This window comes from Colias eurytheme, chromosome 10 (assembly GCF_061535395.1).
Source record: "Colias eurytheme isolate Ceu_HAF_F1 chromosome 10, ilColEury1 Martin Lab GWU primary, whole genome shotgun sequence".
Classification (NCBI taxonomy): domain Eukaryota; kingdom Metazoa; phylum Arthropoda; class Insecta; order Lepidoptera; family Pieridae; genus Colias; species Colias eurytheme.
Window position 1 is genome coordinate 1,535,797 of NC_142989.1, and position 18,727 is coordinate 1,554,523.

Consider the following 18,727-nt stretch of genomic DNA (forward strand, 5'->3'; position numbering starts at 1 on the left):
CACGAAACTATATGATTGGTCTGATCTCATTACAAGGAAGTTAAAAGGATATAGAGTAACAACTAGGTTACTAGGTCACTATTAGGGCGGAGGCCCAATTTCCTATGAATTATTTTTTATTATATGATAAAATTGATGTTTTAATTTTTTCTTCTCACGCAAACCAATTAAAATGTAAATATTGATTAACTTCCAATACCAATGCCTAGGTTAAGGTTTGATATCTTGATTTCTTAGTAAATGTAAATTTGTAAAAACGTATTGTACTCCCAAGTGTTACTGTAAGCTCAAGCGTAAGATAATTTTAAAATTCCTTGAAAATTGCATTATATAGATTATCATATTGTAATATGATGCTTTTATTTTTAGTCTTAATTTAACTTTTAAATTTCATTGCTTTAATCAAATGATTTGATTACAACGTTGAATATGAATAAAATATTTTTAAAGATATTGTATCTGCATCAGGATATTTCCTGTACATTTTATAGCCAATAAATTAGGAATCATAAATTTAATAATATTATATAATTATCATAATAGTTGCATTAAATTATTTTTCACATCAATCGGATGATTTTACTTGTTCAATATTCACATATGTAGAGATGCGAAACAACTTAAGACAACGCATTTAACACGTAGAGAGCACATTATTATAAATTATGTATTACATAATCATTGTCATCATACCCTTGCACTTTTACACTTATTATAATGATGATTTATATCCCTTCGGAAGTCGTGACCATCGTGATAATTCGATTTGATTGGTGTGTGACTAAAACTATTGTCTCACACCACAAATACAAATGGCCATATGGGTATCGTAAAAACTAAGCGGAAAGCTTTACCACCAACCGCAGGACCCGATTTCTCAAAATGTCCAGTACAAAAAAGTAAATGAGACGACAAAGCAATTAAACATAACAGTTTTATGTATTCAATGCACTAATGCAATTTTCATATTATGAGCTCGCGCGAGGTCACAACGCCTAGCAATAACATTTAGGTCGGAATGTGATATGAGGCCAAGTTTAGTGTTACAAGGATACTCACAAAGCTGATTGTTAATCCATACACAAATAAACAGTGTGTTTGAAAAGGGGAGAAGTTCACACCAAGCAATTGACGAGAGGAAACAGAATTCTCATAGAGTCAACACTAACCCCGCCAATAGTGATAATGCTTGTTTACCTTTTACCGTGGTTGCCTGGAAGAGATCACTATTAAGTGATAAGGCCGCCAAAATAGTAGTACTCTGTGTAAGTAGTTATAAGGTTTATTAACTGTACAACTAATAAAGAGTTAAATAAAAAATAAATAACCCAAAAAAAAACATTAAAGAACACAAAAGATGGGATAGTTAAAAGAACTTGCAGACAATTTTTCGTTTAAACTGTGTTAAAATGTTGTTGCCTGTTAATTGAAATGGTCAAAACCAGCTCTAAAAAATTATATCTATATAAAAAATAATAGTTGTTTTCAGCCAGTCTGAAAGGGTATGTAAATACTAAAGTTGATCGTCCGTTTAACAATGCAAAACTAGTAGTCGAGTAAAACCCTTATTGCAACATGTAATATGTAAATGATGAAATGTACTGAGAAACAAGGCTATACGTATATAGTTAAAGTAAAAAAATATGTATAATTGCATATATTATATAGAATAAAGAGATTTCCGTAATAAAGTGAACATTAAGCGCAAATCACACTTGCATTTACTTCTTTCCTCAAAAAATATAACCGGACATACAAAATTGAAACATCACGTTTTCATTATACTTTAATGTGAAATATATTTTATTTTTTAAAATAACCTATCGCTTGTCGCTTTGTTTTCCTCGATTAGCGAATTAATGACGTCTGCAAAATATAATTATAGAATTAGTAATTTTGACTTGCGCACTCTATTAATATTTAATTGATATAATGTATATTTTAAATGTTGATTTCATGTCCATGGAAATTAAATATGTTACTAAAGAAGAAAATGTATCAGAAAATGTACATGTCAGTGCATACTTGCGAATTGTGGTTATTTCTTTAAAACCTGTTAAAATGTACATTGTGTCTACCTACATCCAAACTTTTACAGCGTGCTACTTTATTTGATAAAGCTTAATCATGTCAATCAAGCATAATAGCTTCATGAGCAGCAATAACACGAGAAAGTAACACATAGTCCGAGAGATGGTAAAACAATTGCTATCGAGTTTATTACTTGTAATATCTACACAAAAAAGACCTGCGAGAGGAAACTGATGAAAGCCGAAGTGATGTATAATTTTTACAATACGTTAAATTTATTAATTAAGTATATTATTTTCCCCACGTTTCGCACACTTTGCAGCGAGCGTGGTCGCAGGGAGACTAAAATGTCACATCTTCTTCTAAAAATATTTAATTTCTAAATGTACTACTCGCGTAAAATAAAACACTAGAAAATACTGTAAATATCTACGCAAATTTGATTACCAGCCCTGGATTAATGGATCTGATACGATACTGTAAATACTCGCACTTATACATCTTATTCTAAAAAATTGTTTACTTTGTAACTATGTTGTATACTCCATTTTCAATGTAGCTATGTAAGAATTGTTCAAAAAAACAGGTCATTCATTAGTATGCGCAACATTCCAAGCTCTTAGGATTTTCTCTAGTTTTTATCTTGAAAAGGTTTTAATTCTACCTTAAGGGGAATGTTTTTTGTATCGCCGTGATTTACTGAAACGACGATGAATAACAAGTACCTATATAAATGGCTAATAGATTTCTCATGTTTTTTAGATACTTAATGAATATTCTAAGTACCAGACTAGTATAAAAACTTTTTGCCTCCAAAACATTAACGCCAGTTTTTTCTCATCTTATCTCATTAATATTAAAGTATTAATGAATCAAGACACAAATATAATGAACATATGAATGAAATGAGCCACAGCAAAGTCAAGAAGAACAAAAAAAGGAAGTTTATAATTTTTAAATAAAAATACAATTTCATTGTGCATTTCTTGAGATCACGTAATTAAATATGTACATACTTTTCTCCACTAATGATAGGCCTCAAAATAAAATTTGATTTATTTAATGAGAAAAAAATTGCTTGCTAGGTCAGCTATCTGAGTTCAGTGTCATATCCGTGCCAATGTTTACACTAAAAATATTTTATGAGAATAAGATATCGCCAGCAAGCTTGGTCTACGTGACCATCTGACGATTATCCGATTTCGACAAAAACTACTTATTTGCACGTGCTTGACGCGCTACGTAAATAAAACAATATTTTTTTGAAGTGCAATTTGTTAGCTATGAATATGGTATATAATGAATATGGCATAATTTAACATACTTATACAATTTTAAATATCTACATATCGTTAATAGATGATTTATCTATAAACACAGCTCCAAGCAGATCGTTGCCTTTGCCCCAAAACAATGACCAGGCATATTTTGCGATTATGATATAATATAATGTTTATTTATATCACAAGCACCATGATTAAGCGTAGATTTTATCGGTATTTGTTGTGTCAGTTACACGCGATCAGTAAGTATAAAATGATTGGTGACATACGAAAATATAAAAATACCTACTTATTTTAAAAATAGTCTAAACAACTGACTTCAAAAAAGTTTCAGGTCCCTTATTTTTTAAAGGTTATCTCTTTTCTGTAAGCCGTGGGTTATGGATGAATATCTTCCGCGGCCAAAAGTTATCTCTGACCTTTCTTATTAAATTTTCATTTGACAAGTATTCCAAACTGTTTAAAAGAAGTAAGATCAGCTTCAATAAATAAATCAGAAGTCAGTTTATATTAATATAAATTTTGTTGACTCGTTAGCCATAACAAAACGATTATACATATTTGCGACAGGTTAAACAGTTATGCACATGTAGGAGGTGTAGAGTGGATTTCGCCAGTTATGAAAGAGCAAGCCAAGATAATCCGGGCACAAATCCAAACTCCGCGACTACAAAGACAAACAAACACCTGATAACACAACGCTAAAACTCGTGAACAAAGATAGTATAAGTAGTGATATCGTTCTTTAAATTATGTATAATGATAATTAAAATGTACGCGAGCTCTTGGTCTAGATGGCTATGCACATAATATAGCCATTGCCATGGTTTGGCAAATACTGATCTAAAATTTTATTAAACTGTGTATAAGGTCAATAAATTATATCTAAACTAAAAATTAAAATTCAAGAGGCCGCGTTCCATCGATGCAAATTGTTGTTGTTGATGTATTGACTATTGGTTGCGAAGCTTAACGCATGTTTCCATAGATGGCGTGGGGTGTCCTTTTAATCCATAAAACCGAAAGAGTAGGAGAAATTCTATTGTTAAGGGGGATATTTTCTTCAGATTATTTTGTACAGTCTCTGACTTCAACACGAATCGATAACGTGAACGTAAAGTGAGGTAAAGTGATTATTAAATTTACTTTTGCCTCTAGATCATATTTATATCATTCAACAGATAGACTGTCATCAACTCCTCAAGTAATAGATTTTTTATTTTTATTTTTTATTAATGTTGCAATGTGATATTACAATATTATTGGAATATTAAAAGCGCGAATGGCGAATAATAAAAGAGAATTGGGCACGTGTCAACTAATAATCAAATATTTATTATACAAATATATTTATGAATGCTAGTTGTTGATATGAAACCTGATCTAAAGAAAAAAAAATATTTCTTTTCTAAAATCTCATACATATCGTTGTTTTTGCTTTATGTAAATATCAAGCATATAAAAAACGAGATTTGCCAGATTTTTTTTTTCAGAAATCAATTTTGAGACTAGAAAAAATCGATTTAGAATTTATAATAAGACTTTAATTGGGTTTGAAACGACACCAAAAAAATTGATGACTTTGACATTTAATTTGGCTGAACATAATTTTTTTTTAATCCTGTTCATTCTTGTACTAATAGTGTTAATAGAATTTATTTGAATTTTTATCGCACATATGCTAATATTGCTAAGATTTATCCGTTATGCTTTCACATAATTGATAATAATTATGTTTATTTGAATGCCAGTAGTTGTTTGACCACGTGCCGAACGAGACAAATCTCATATGCTCAAGTTACATCTATGTACTATTTGTTAATTTACTGCATAATGGATTAAGTACCCTACTGGTTTCAAGTGTATGAACTATGAAGCCTAAACCGGAGCAGAGGGGTTACTATGATGTCTTATAGCAGTATTATTTCCAGTGTAGGAAAGAGATGGCGCTAGACAATCATTTTCCACACTGAAATTTTCCATACTGAAAAGAATACAACTTTAAGACATCATGGTGCGGGGGCAGGTAAACATATTTTCGAGGTTGTCTCTGACTCTTCTACCTAATAAGAGTATAATGGTAGTTAAAAAATTCTTGAAAAGTGAGGGAATTATTTAAGAGATACATAAATTTATTAGTTATCTAATTAACTCTTTAGTACATTAATATTGCTTCTTTGAGATATATCTCTAACAATAACGACCTCAACCCAAGGTGCACATATCCATAAAAATACACATATAGATAGAATTGACATAATAATTTATGGTAACAATATAACTGAACATGGAAAGCCGGCAGTAATTACATTAATATAGATATGTATTGCAGACGGTTATTCGAATGATATCACTACCTGTGCCCCGCGGTTTCACCCGCGTGGCTCCTGTTGGTCTTAGCGTGATGATTTAATATAGCCTATAGCCTTCCTAGATAAATGAGCTATCTAACGTCGAAATAATTTTTTATATCGGACCAGTAGTTCCTGAGATTAGCGCCTTCAAACAAACAAAGTATAGAAGATAAATCGATTATTCGTGTATTAACAAATAAAGATGATATAAATATTTACTATTTGTTTTCAGTAATAACAGATGCGATAATCGCAATCTCCTGATTTACGCAAATATATAGTAGTTGCATTTACACGATGACAATGCATGTTATACGAGCTTCCCGCCTCGAAGACTTTAAAGTTTTTTTTTAACAATCCGGGGTGAAAAATCTAACAAACTAAAAATTACTAAAATTCGTTCAGCCGTTCTTAGATTACAAATGACTAACGCGTCTTTATTTTATACATAAGAAGATTACATTAGATAAGATTTATGTGTTTATACTGATATAATAATCATAATCAATCAATTATTATTTTTATTTATCGACCAATCGAACTTTGACCACTATATATTATAAAACTATGTCTGTTTCTATTTTGTTAAGTCTTCTTTTTAACCAAGCAATAGATTTTGATGCAGTATTCAATGTAATATAAAACACTCGAAGGATCACAAAATAATGATCCTTCGAGTCAGTAATTAGAAGTCAGAAGAAAAAGCATTTTGATGTTGAAAAAGACAAATTTTTTATTTTAGTTTTTAGACTGAATAAAGTATCTTGCTTTGAATTTATTTTAGATTAACTTCAGTCATTTATCTATCAGTTGCACTAATTTAATTTGAAGTTATGTGCTATTTTAATAATGTCAGTTACAACCAATTTAGATACCTTATTATCAAAAATTACTTTAAAAATTTCTCACCTACTTAATAATCAACTAAAATAATTGTTTGAGAAAAGTAGGGCATTTATTGTCCAATTTTATTATTTTAGACATGTCAACTAACGCCATCTAGCCGCAAATTACGCAAAGTTTCAAACAAGTAGAAACTATAGTCGAGCCAATTTAATAGGCAACATTTGACGTCTATCAATTTTATCTTCGAAGAGAGGTAACCTGCTTAAAAACATCGATTAAAGTGAATTAATCGATACTGACTTGAAACATTTGTCAATCGAACTTGAAACACATTTATTAATGCATTCGATTCTAGATGTCAGATTTCGATTTTTAGAGTAACGTCTCTGGTATTTAAAAAGAAAAAAAGGTTATTGACACAAAATTGTAGCGACGTCAGTTCTTTAATTCAGAAATTGTTTATTATGTTTAGAATGGTTTATCAGTAATATGAAATCTTAAAATTACTTGTATCGGTCATTATTATTATAAATATGTAATCGTATTTGAAAATAGTTTGGAAAATCCAAAAGTGCACGCCTCATAATTTTTTTTTAATAATTATTTATTAAACCACATCGAATCAGACCCTGAAAAATGAAAGGGTTCTATTCCTGAGCATACTCAAGCGTAAGAGAAAAAAAAAGACTCGATTAGTATAGTATTTCGGTCGCTATCGTGTTAACAAGAAAATCCTCCGCACATACAGACACACGGACGTCCAAGACAGAACTTTTTTAAACTGTTTTTTAACTAGTTTAAATAACAAAAATGACATAAAAAATATCATGAATGTTAAAAATAGTGTTTTTTCTTAATATGTGTGTGTATGTATTATCTCACAAGTGCAATGTATGATACATAAAGACATTTTAAATTTGAAAAATCAGATGTTTTGCGCGAAGTGACAGTAGTACCCACCTCAACGCTTCGCTTATGAGGCGTGCAAAAGATAAGCAAATGTGAAGTTCTAACAAAACGAAATATCATGTTATTCTATGTCGTCGTTACTAGGTTACATTGTTGAATTTTGTTGAACTGTCAAATGTTGCCTATTAAAATGGCTCTACTATAAATCCTTATCATGGGGAACAAACAATAACCTCAACCTTTTGTGTATATGATTTAATCTAATCAAGTATTAAATGTAAAATCCACCAAAATGACTTTCATGTGTCTTTTTATCAAATGATTTAATTATTAGTTATCTTCTTCGATATTCACGAGAACCATTATTTGATCTTTATTTTTTGGTTACTATAAAAGTAATACTTTCCAAACAAATCTAATTGATTTCTATGTCAGATACTGAATTTCGATGGAGCCTAGCGGACTGCGTAAATATTTCACATGTATACGCGTCAACACACACATTTCCTAAAAGGATCATGTTAACGGCTACGATTAAACGTCAACTTTCCCAAATTTATTGCTATTTTCTTTCCCCCACTCACCTCATATCTGTCGAGGAGTCAACCGAACAAGCATATCCAGCCACTACAATGCCTACGAACGTCTTGTTTCTGTTCATCTTGAACCAATCGACTGATAAACCACCTCCTATATACCCTGTTTTTTGCCATTTTTATAGTTTTGACGTGACAACGTCTTATAATTCGATAGAGTCGGCTGCACGCACGAAAAAACATGACTCGCGTTACCTCGCTATGAGGCGTTCCATGTAAGGCTTGAAGTGCAAGCGAGAGCGCGGAACGAGCGACAAAGAAGCACAATCGGACGTTGTCACGTTCAATTACTAACGTCATTAAACCGACTTTACAGACAACCAATTTTTTGTTATTTTTTCAATGTATTTACCTCATATCCGGCGAATAATCCACAGAACAAGCATATCCAGCCACCATGTGGCCCACAAACGTCTTCTTCCTGTTCATCTTGAACCGATTGAGCGCACTGAACACCACAACCTTGTTATCCATAGATTGACAAGCGAGCCACTTGCCGTTGGGCGATACTGTGACTGCGGGCAAAGAGTGCATAGATGGGTCCGCTATGTACTTCATGTCTACTGGTATGTCCCTGAAAATTAATAAAGTCAATGATCTTAATACTATTATAAAGGCGAAAGTTTGTAAGTATGGATGTATGGATGTTTATTACTCTTTCACGTAAAAACTACTGAACCGATTACAATGAAATTTAGCACACATATAGAGGGTAACTTGGATTTGTTGGTTTGGTTGATTGTCTTGGTTTTATCCCGGAAATCCCACGGGAACGGGAACTATGCGGGTTTTCCTTTGAAAACGCGGGCGGAGCCACGGGCGGAAATCTAGTATTATATATAGTGGAATTATGTTATGCCATCTAAAGTATAAGTACTATAAGAAGTAGAGAAAATTCTACTCAAAAATAAAATAAAAGGTGAAAAAAAAGGAAACTGTTTTCCTTTGATTAAATTTATCAAGTTTTTTACATAGATTTCATTCTTATAATTCACCCTAAAGATCGATGGAATAAAAGTAAAGGGTATAATTTTAAAAGATTTCAATCAGTTCGATTTTCGGGCGTGGCTAGTAAAATTACGAAAATATTTGAATGCGGTTTTCTTTCTTTTCGAATGTTTTCTTTGAGTATTATTTGAAACATTTCATAAAATTGCTACCACAAAAAAGAGCGTGTGTCGTCACACACGTGTCAGAGGTGAAACTTCTTTGTCAAGATTCAAAAATACCAAAATCATCGCCTTACTCCATGATGTGACGGTATTGCAAATACGCGACCTTGAAATTTTACTTTCAACGCGCCTAAAAATTGTTATATTTCAAAAAATACATAAAAAAATAACTCACCACTCCCAAACGCGCAAGCTCTTATCATCAGAAGTGGTGACAAAACGTCGGTTTTCATCAACGAAGGTGATCGTGTTCACAGCGCCGAGATGCCGGTCGTATTCTTGTACAACTTCACCCGTTCTTGTGTCCCACTATAAGACAAACAAAAAAACAAATAAAAAATTGTGGTGTAGGTTCTTTAAAAAAATAATTGATAAATTTTCTTTGATAAAAGTATTTATTTAGTTTATTTTTGTATGGTACAACAAAAGAGAAATCAATCAACAGATAGCATAATAATTATATTATGCACAAAAAGGCAGCCATATTGCTGAACAAGATGGCGTCCTAAAAAATTTTTATGAAAAATTACAAATGTAATTTATAAAATTCTCGTGTCGCTATGTTTGTAGTTAAACTCCTACGAAACAGTTCGACCGATTCTCATGAAATTTTGTGTGCATATCGGACAACATCTATTTTTCATACCCCTAAATGATAAGAGTAAGGCAGTAAGTTTGCTGGGTCAGCTTGTAATTTATATATAAGAAAAATGTACTCACACAAATAATCTTCTTATCAGATGTGCCAGCAACGAATAGATGCTGTTTGTCAGTATCGGGGTGGAATTTAGCACAATAGGGCACTTTGCGTGACGTGAACCGACTCACACACTCGCCCGTCTCTGTGTCCCATAGCTTTATATAACGGTCGTATGCTGAAAAAAAAATTACTTATATCACTTTAAAAAAGCCTTTTTGATATAGCATAAAACGTATATTATACGTGGTTTCACCCCCGATTAGTAATGATAGTAAAATAGATCGACAGAACAATTTTCGTAATTTTAATATTAGTATGAATCGTCATAAATAATCCTTTTTTTTTTAGATTTCACGTTCAATTACACATTATAAACTGTACTGTCTAAAAAAATAAGCAGCAATAAAACATACTTTATTTACTTAGTTAACTAATTATTACAAAAAAATAAAGTGATTTTTTTTTTAATAACAGTCGTAAAAAATAAGCAAGCAAAAAATATTATTTTTTACACTTACCCGCAGATAAAAAGTGTGAACCCTCATTGTTAAAGTTAACATCACGCACCGCTTGTCTATGGCCGAAGTACGTGCGCACGCAACGCCGGTCACCATAAACTTCCCATATCTGAAAATATTTACCAGACTAATAAATAAATCCTATAAATAAAAAAGGCGGGTTGCACTCCGGGAGTGCCGGCAGAAGTGAAAACTCGTTGAGCATGTTTGATATCCATCCGTCTTACGCTTTTTCGATCAGGTCACGTGTCCTGACGCGAGTTTAAGATTTTATACCCATTACAGAAAAAGTGCTCAACGCCGCTAAAGAAGTTTTCACTTCAAAAAATAGACATTCAAGATACTGAATATACAATTTAAAATGATTTAATGCCTTTGTTGTTACTAAAATTTTATCAGATTATGTAAATTAGTTTGTCTACAAATGAATCAAAAAATTTGTTTTCCATATACAGGATTTTCATTGTTTCTTATTATGTAAAGGTATAATACAGTATACATTATACATCTATATTATATTTAAAAGCTTGCTTAAAGAAAGCGGTTTTAGTTACACTGCTTATAGAGGGTTTCTAGTGACAATTTTATATTTTTGAGAATTTCATGAAGTTTTAACGGAGAGGGGGGATTTTGGTGTAATTCAACGCTCCAAGAGTGCAGATTCGTTAATAAAAATATTTTTTTAAGTGTTATCTATTTTTTTTAGCTTTTCTATTATTTTTTGTATGTATGTATGTGTGTGTCGAAATAAATGTTTTTCTTTGCTAATACAAACCTTAACTCTACAATCCATGCCGGCAGAGAGCATAAGGTGTGCAGTTTTGGGGAACCAGCGCACTGCCGCCACGCCTTTCGTGTGACCCTTCCACGTAAATATGTGCGACTGTAAGTAAAAACATATTTCATAAATAGACGATAATATAATTATATTATTGAAAAATTTGTTAAAGTGACAATCTTTTGATGCTGATGCCAATGTTCTTAAAACCGTAACTAATAAAATAACGATTTTTTATATAAGATCAACTATTTCAGAAAGATTTCTGCATCAAACATGACAATAATAGTAGATAGAGGAAATATTCAATTTTTTGTTTGTAAGTAGTGGATAAACTCAAACCAAAATAATGTTTCAAATTCATTACATTTGAATGCAAAAAAAAAACTATTATCACTACGTAGTATAAAACAAAGTCGCTTTTTCTGTCCCTATGTCTCTATGTATGCTTAAATCTTTAAAACTACGCAACGGATTTTGATGCGTTTTTTTTTTAATAGAACGAGTGATTCAAGAGGAAGGTTTTAGGATATAATTTATTAGGTTTTAGACAAAGCGAGCGAAGCCGCGGGCGGTAAGCTAGTAAAATCATAAAACTTACCTTGGGTAGGAAACATTTAGCTGGTGGAGTGTCACTTCGTAACTGTGTTTCACTGCGCGGTGCTTCGAGCCACGATCTGCCTTGGTAGTCTGTGGCTTTGTCAACTGTAAAGGTATATAATATACATGTATATATCTGTGAAAGTATATAATATACATGTATATATCTGTGAAAGCATATAATATACATGTATATATTATATGTGAGAGAATCATAACAGAGTAGTTGTTATGTGGCTATACCTTCCTATTATAATGTACTCTATGGTGTACAACATAATGTCGATATTGAATTGATATGAAATGCATGGGGTTACGGGCCATGCTATGGTTTATATTCCTTGAGTCAGTAGCTCGATGATATAGTCTCGGTGCTACCATCGACCGCGCAAGGTGTGCGCACTGAGTCATTATTTAATATTATTTCACATATCAACCTAACTATAATTAATTATGGAGAGTTATTTAAATTCTCCGAAATATGTATAACATATTTTGACACAATCATTAATAAAATGAAAGGGGGGAAAGAGAAGTTGCATTATTTTCTGTGTGTACTGAGAAATATTAAATGACTAGTCCGTTCCCGTTCCCATGGGATAACCGGGATAAATATATCCTATGTGTTAATCCAAGTTACTTAGTTTATATGTGTGCTAAATTTCATTGTAATCAGTTCAGTAGTATTTGCGTGAAAGAGTAACAAACATACACATACACATCCATCCTCACAAACTTTCACATTTATATTATTAGTAGGAGTAAGATAATAATCATAAAATAACAGAGCGATTGGACATCTATGCACTATTTTGCCAAAATGAAGAAAAATTTAAAAAAAAATCACACTTAAGGACGCTGTCACAAATCTGCGTTACTCAAATTTAGGTATCTAACGACGTAACTTTGTTCGCGGCAATATCACGCTCACGTAAACATAGCGCATTCCATTTTATAGACCATCTTCATACTTGATATTATTTTTAATTTTTGATATTATGTATTTTTATTGAAATTGATTCCAGAAGATTACTAGGAACTTTACTTTAAAAATTCATTTTGTTACTTTTATTAGTAGGTACGATCCTAATAAGTATGTTAGTATATTCAAACAACTTAAAAAAGTGTGACTATTTTACATCATTATTTCATTGAATAATAATCTATGAATTGTATACAATATCAAAGCTTTTTAAGAAATGTAGAATTATTATCATACATATGATGTTACCGGCACTGTATTAAATCCGGCATTGTTTACAATTCTTAGTAAATGTATGTTATTCCGAAAAATAGTCGGAATGAAATAAATTATAGGTATTCGTCACATAACACATTACCTAGGATACTCTTAAATCTGAACTTTTCCTACGTAGCAAACACATTTGCAAGTGTGGGTAGTTTTTGGGGTAGCTATTAACCAATATGAGGTCAAAACTAAAATCCAAGATGGCGCCGACGAAAATTTTACATCTTTTCGTCATGGGTGTCATTTTCAAGGTTTTGGAGTAGCTCTTAACAAATATGAGGTCAAAACTAAAATCCAAGATGGCGCCGAGAAAATTTGACTTTTTTCGTGATGGGTGTCATTTTCATGGTTTTTGGGGTAGCTATTAACGAATATGAGGTTAAAACCAAAATCCAAGATGGCGCCGACGAAAGTTTGACGAATATGAGGTTAAAACCAAAATCCAAGATGGCGCCGACGAAAATTTGACATCTTTTCGTCATAGGTGTAATTTTCTTAATAATAAAGAAGTAAACTAAAATAAAATAACAGATTTTCGTCGGCGCCATCTTGGATTTTATTTTTGACCTCATATTAGTTAATAGCTACCCCAAAAACCATGAAAATGACACCCATGACGAAAAGATGTCAAATTTTCACCGGCGCCATCTTGGATTTTAGTTCTGACCTCATATTGCGTAATATCCACCCCAAAAACCATGAAAATGACACCCATCACGGAAAGATGTAAAATTTTCGTCGGCGCCATCTCTGATTTTATTTTTGACCTCATATTGGCTAATAGCTACCCCAAAAACCATGAAAATGACACCCATGACGAAAAGATGTAAAATTTTCGTCGGCGCCATCTTGGATTTTAGTTTTGACCTCATATTAGTTAATAGCTACCCCAAAAACCATGAAAATGACACCCATGATGAAAAGATGTAAAATTTTCGTCGGCGCCATCTTGGATTTTATTTTTGACCTCATATTGGTTAATAGCTACCCCAAAAACCATGAAAATGACACCCATGACGAAAAGATGGCAAATTTTCGTCGGCGCCATTTTGGATTTAAGTTTTGTCAAATTGCTTTACCCCACCAATCCGTTCAACAACCCATAAAAAAAGAGGATCCCAGTCAACATAATTTTTAAAACATAATTTTAAATTACAAATAACTGGAATATGAAACTTATACAGTTTACTCTTATAAAGTATCAAATATTTCAAATCACGAAAACGACAGTATACGCACAATAATCTTTTTCTAATTCGTTTTTATTTTTGGGACGAGGAGCGATACACCCGTCCTTCCAAGAGCGCTTCTGAGCGCGGTCTGACGACCCGCGAGAGCAAAATGTATGAAGAAATCGACAAGTATTTTTAATTTAGCTTATAATTGAAATAAAATTTTGATTTAGATACAAAAAAATTATCACAATCTATAAAGGACTATATATCCCTCAATAATTTATAGGTAAGATAGTCCATTGAATGAGTCCCTCCAAGGGGGGTCTAGAGTGCGTGAGTTAGTAACGTAAGATGTTTCTTCGGAAACATGTCAAGAGTCCCTAGGTAATAAACATACTAAAACCCCGGGCCACTAGGAGGAGCCCCGGAGTGGGGGGAGGGGGGAAATGGGTCCATTTTTTCATTTTTCGCTTAAATCTCAAAAACGGTACATGTTAGAGAAAAACTTTCAAGGAATAATTGAAAGGCCATAAAATTATCTACAAGTTGTACCTGAATCATTTTTTCCTATATCCTACCGTTTCTGAGTTATACGCAGTAAAACATGATTTTAGCTCAAACAATTTCAACATCAATCGATCAAAAAATATTTCTTTCTTCAAAAAAACTCAAATGTGCAACTTGTGACCAGTACTGATAGATTGCTCTTAATTAGTTCTATAATTGGTAAAATAAACACATTCCTCCATGGAAGCCTTTAGGAGGAATCGATTGTCAAAATATTATATTAGGGCAGTTTGAGTTACTGAACTTGATCTTTTTATTTTTTTCTTCCAAAAAACTCAAAAGTGCAACTTGTGACCGGTACAGATAGATTGCTCATAATTAGGTCTATCATTGCTAAAAATACCAGATTCCACCACGGAGGCGTTTACGGGGAATTGAATTTTATCAGGGTAGTTACGATACATGAACTTTTTATTTTTTTCTTCCAAAAAGCTCAAAAGTGCAACTTGTGACCGGTACAGATAGATTGCTCATAATTAGGTCTATCATTGATAAAAATACCAGATTCCACCATGGAGGCGTTTACGGGGAATTGAATTTTATTAGGGTAGTTAGTTAAAAAGTTCATGTATCGTAACTACCCTAATAAAATTCAATACCTCCTAAAGGCCTCCATGGTGGAATCTGGTTTTTTTATCAATGATAGACCTAATTATGAGCAATCTATCGGTACCGGTCACAAGTTGCACTTTTGAGTTTTTTTGGAAGAAAAAAAATAAAAAGTTCAAGTATCGTATCTACCCTAATAAAATTCAATTCCCCGTAAACGCCTCCATGGTGGAATCTAGTATTTTTATCAATGATAGACCTAATTATGAGCAATCTATCTGTACCGGTCACAAGTTGCACTTTTGAGTTTTTTGGAAGAAAAAAATAAAAAGATCAAGTTCAGTAACTCAAACTACCCTAATATAGTATTTTGACAATCGATTCCTCCTAAAGGCTTCCATGGAGGAATGTGTTTATTTTACCAATTATAGACCTAATTAAGAGCAATCTAACAGTACCAGTCACAAGTTGCACTTTTGAGTTTTTTGGAAGAAAAAAATAAAAAGATCAAGTTCAGTAACTCAAACTACCCTAATATAGTATTTTGAAAATCGATTCCTCCTAAAGGCTTCCATGGAGGAATGTGTTTATTTTACTAATTATAGACCTAATTAAGAGCAATCTATCAGTATCGATCACAAGTTGCACTTTTGAGTTTTTTTGGAGAAAAAAAATAAAAAGTTCAAGTATCGTAACTACCCTAATAAAATTCAATTCCCCGTAAACGCCTCCGTGTTGGAATCTGGTATTTTTATCAATGATAGACCCAATTATGAGCAATCTATCTGTACCGGTCACAAGTTGCACTTATGAGTTTTTTGGAAGAAAAAAATAAAAAGATCAAGTTCAGTAACTCAAACTACCATAATATAATATTTTGACCATCGATTCCTCCTAAAGGCTTCCATGGAGGAATGTGTTTATTTTACCAATTATAGACCTAATTAAGAGCAATCTATCAGTACCGGTCACAAGTTGCACTTTTGAGTTTTTTGGAAGAAAGAAATATTTTTTGATCGATTGATGTGGAAATTGTTTGAGCCAAAATCATGTTTTACTGCGTATAACTCAGAAACGGTAGGATATAGAAAAAAATGATTCAGGTACAACTTGTAGATAATTTTATGGCCTTTCAACTTTTCCTTGAAAATTTTTCTCTAACATGTACCGTTTTTGAGATTTAAGCGAAAAATGAAAAAATGGACCCATTTTCCCCCTCCCCCCATTCCGGGGCTCCTCCTAGTGGCCCGGGGTTTTAGTATGTTTATTACCTAGGGACTCTTGACATGTTTCCGAAGAAACATCTTACGTTACTAACTCACGCACTCTAGAACTTTTTATTCAATGGACTAAGAAGATAGATTAGGCTTTTAATTTTCTTAAAAGTGTACCGGTTTAGACCCCATTTTTTTGCATTTTATGCGATCATTGTGCTGGGAAAATCGTATTTCAGTGACAATTTTGTATGACGTCGTACAATTTTTATAAGATGATCGTAGAACTGAATATATTATCTTTAAATTAAGATATTACTTTGTTCTCACGTGTAAGTGCTTTGAGTTAAAATTGTACCGTAAAATAGCGGTTTTTTTTTAAAAACTGTTATAGCACCCTTAACTTTACAAATAAATAATTTGAAATATACATACTGTGGAATATAGATTTCTCTTCCAAAGGTTTGTCATCATCAACTTTGCCTTTCTTTTGTCTCTTTGCTACAATCTCTTCCAATTCTTTAGCAATTTCACCTTCAGGCTTCATAACCCTGGAATAATTAAAGAAATTAATTAATAATTGGAAAATTTATGATGTTTAATATTTAACTCAGGCCCCGGAACCACAGACACAATAGAAAATCTATTGTGTCGTGGACCGATCGGGCCGCTTGGGACTCAATGGGTTAACCTACCTATTAAATTAATATTTCAACAATTAACTACTTTATTTCACTCTTCCTAGTGTTAATCATATTGATATTTGATGTAAAAAATGATCTGTGAATTGTATTATTTTAAATGTGGCAACATTTCAATAATAGTTTTTATTACAGAACATTTCAGAAACTTTAAAACAATCTGAACAACTATTATTTATTTATTAATATTTATTTATATATACACCTGGGTAATACTTAATAAATTGTCTAGAAAAGTTTGTAGCCTTACCTTTGCTCCCCTACATAACCTCCCCAGGGCCCTAAAAATCCTTCGACATCCTCGGGATTATCATTTTTGTGCCTTTTCTTTTTGTCTAATGGCCTTTTCTTTATGACTTCAAACACTGATTTACCCTCCGCTTCAACTGGTGGAGCCACTGTTTCTGAAACTAAATAAAGAAATGTGTTAAATTAAATTCTATCTTTCTACAATTTTATTAAAAGCAATTATTTACAATTACTTCAGAGTATAGTAAAGCTAGTTGTTGAAATATTAAACATGTTGTTGAATCCCTCATAAAAGAATTTAGATTTCCCAACTATTAGTTCATAATCAACCTTTTTTTGTTCTCTAAATAAAATGTAAAAACAATACTAACTATAATAAACAATAGTATATCAATCAAAGTTCATTATTAATATTTATTGAATAGAAACAAACATACCAACAATTCCATCTCCTTTACCACTATCAGGAATAGGTTCTGTGGAGGGATCTACAGCATAACCGTAACTTGTGAATGTCCTCCGCTGGTTCTCAAATTGGAATTCACTTATATGTGCTTTCTCCACATAACCTGACAACATATTTCTCTCAGCTTTCATCTGTTGTGTTCGAAAAGGATTCTCGGGACCATATTCAGGGGCAAATAACTCCTCATATTTAGGATTGTGCATGAGTTCTTGGTTTTTCGGTAAAAGTACTCTCGTGTCATCGTTGTTCTGTAATATAAAAACTAATAAAGAAATCATAACATATTAAATGTGATGTGTGTGTTTGTAGATGACTTACCGTAGGCATTACTATTGGCGCTGCACATACTTGCATTTTCTTAGCTATAGATAAATTTGGATCAACAGGCTTCAAGTGAGTCAATAACTTTTCGTTACTGTGTTGTTGTATAGTTTCCGAGTCATTTTCTTCGTCTTCTGAACTACTACCATAATTTTGAATGTTCAACATGTTTATATTAGTTTTCGTCACGATTTTATTGTTTACATTGAAAAATATATAACGACTTATAATTAATTATTAAGTAAAATTGAAATATTTCTGCACGCCACAAGTCACAACTCACAACATTTACAAAACAAGCTTCAAAAATCGAAATGAATGATGTTTGTCAGTGTCAACTGTCAAGTTGACAATGGAGTGTGTAACATACAGCCACGGGCTGCCATTAAAGAAAAGGATTAATAAGAAGAAGAAATCAAGTAGCAAAAATAGTGTTTTTATTTTTTCTA

At 32.2% G+C, this 18,727-nt stretch overlaps 1 protein-coding gene across 1 annotated transcript in view; it reads right to left on the reverse strand.

The window, feature by feature from the left end:
* LOC149904998 (pre-mRNA-processing factor 17) overlaps positions 1-18,551 on the reverse strand; it is a 36,566-nt gene extending 18,015 nt beyond the window's left edge. Inside the window, exons 1-10 of the mRNA XM_090106178.1 lie at positions 18,276-18,551; positions 17,929-18,205; positions 17,493-17,652; positions 16,977-17,092; positions 11,789-11,892; positions 11,185-11,292; positions 10,410-10,518; positions 9,912-10,066; positions 9,367-9,500; positions 8,372-8,593 (exon numbers count right to left, since the gene is read on the reverse strand). Coding sequence (XP_089962304.1) covers positions 8,372-8,593; positions 9,367-9,500; positions 9,912-10,066; positions 10,410-10,518; positions 11,185-11,292; positions 11,789-11,892; positions 16,977-17,092; positions 17,493-17,652; positions 17,929-18,205; positions 18,276-18,446 — 1,556 coding nt within the window. The 5' untranslated portion in view covers positions 18,447-18,551. The remainder of the gene's footprint in view (positions 1-8,371; positions 8,594-9,366; positions 9,501-9,911; positions 10,067-10,409; positions 10,519-11,184; positions 11,293-11,788; positions 11,893-16,976; positions 17,093-17,492; positions 17,653-17,928; positions 18,206-18,275) is intronic.
* Between the last annotated feature and the right edge of the window lie 176 nt (positions 18,552-18,727).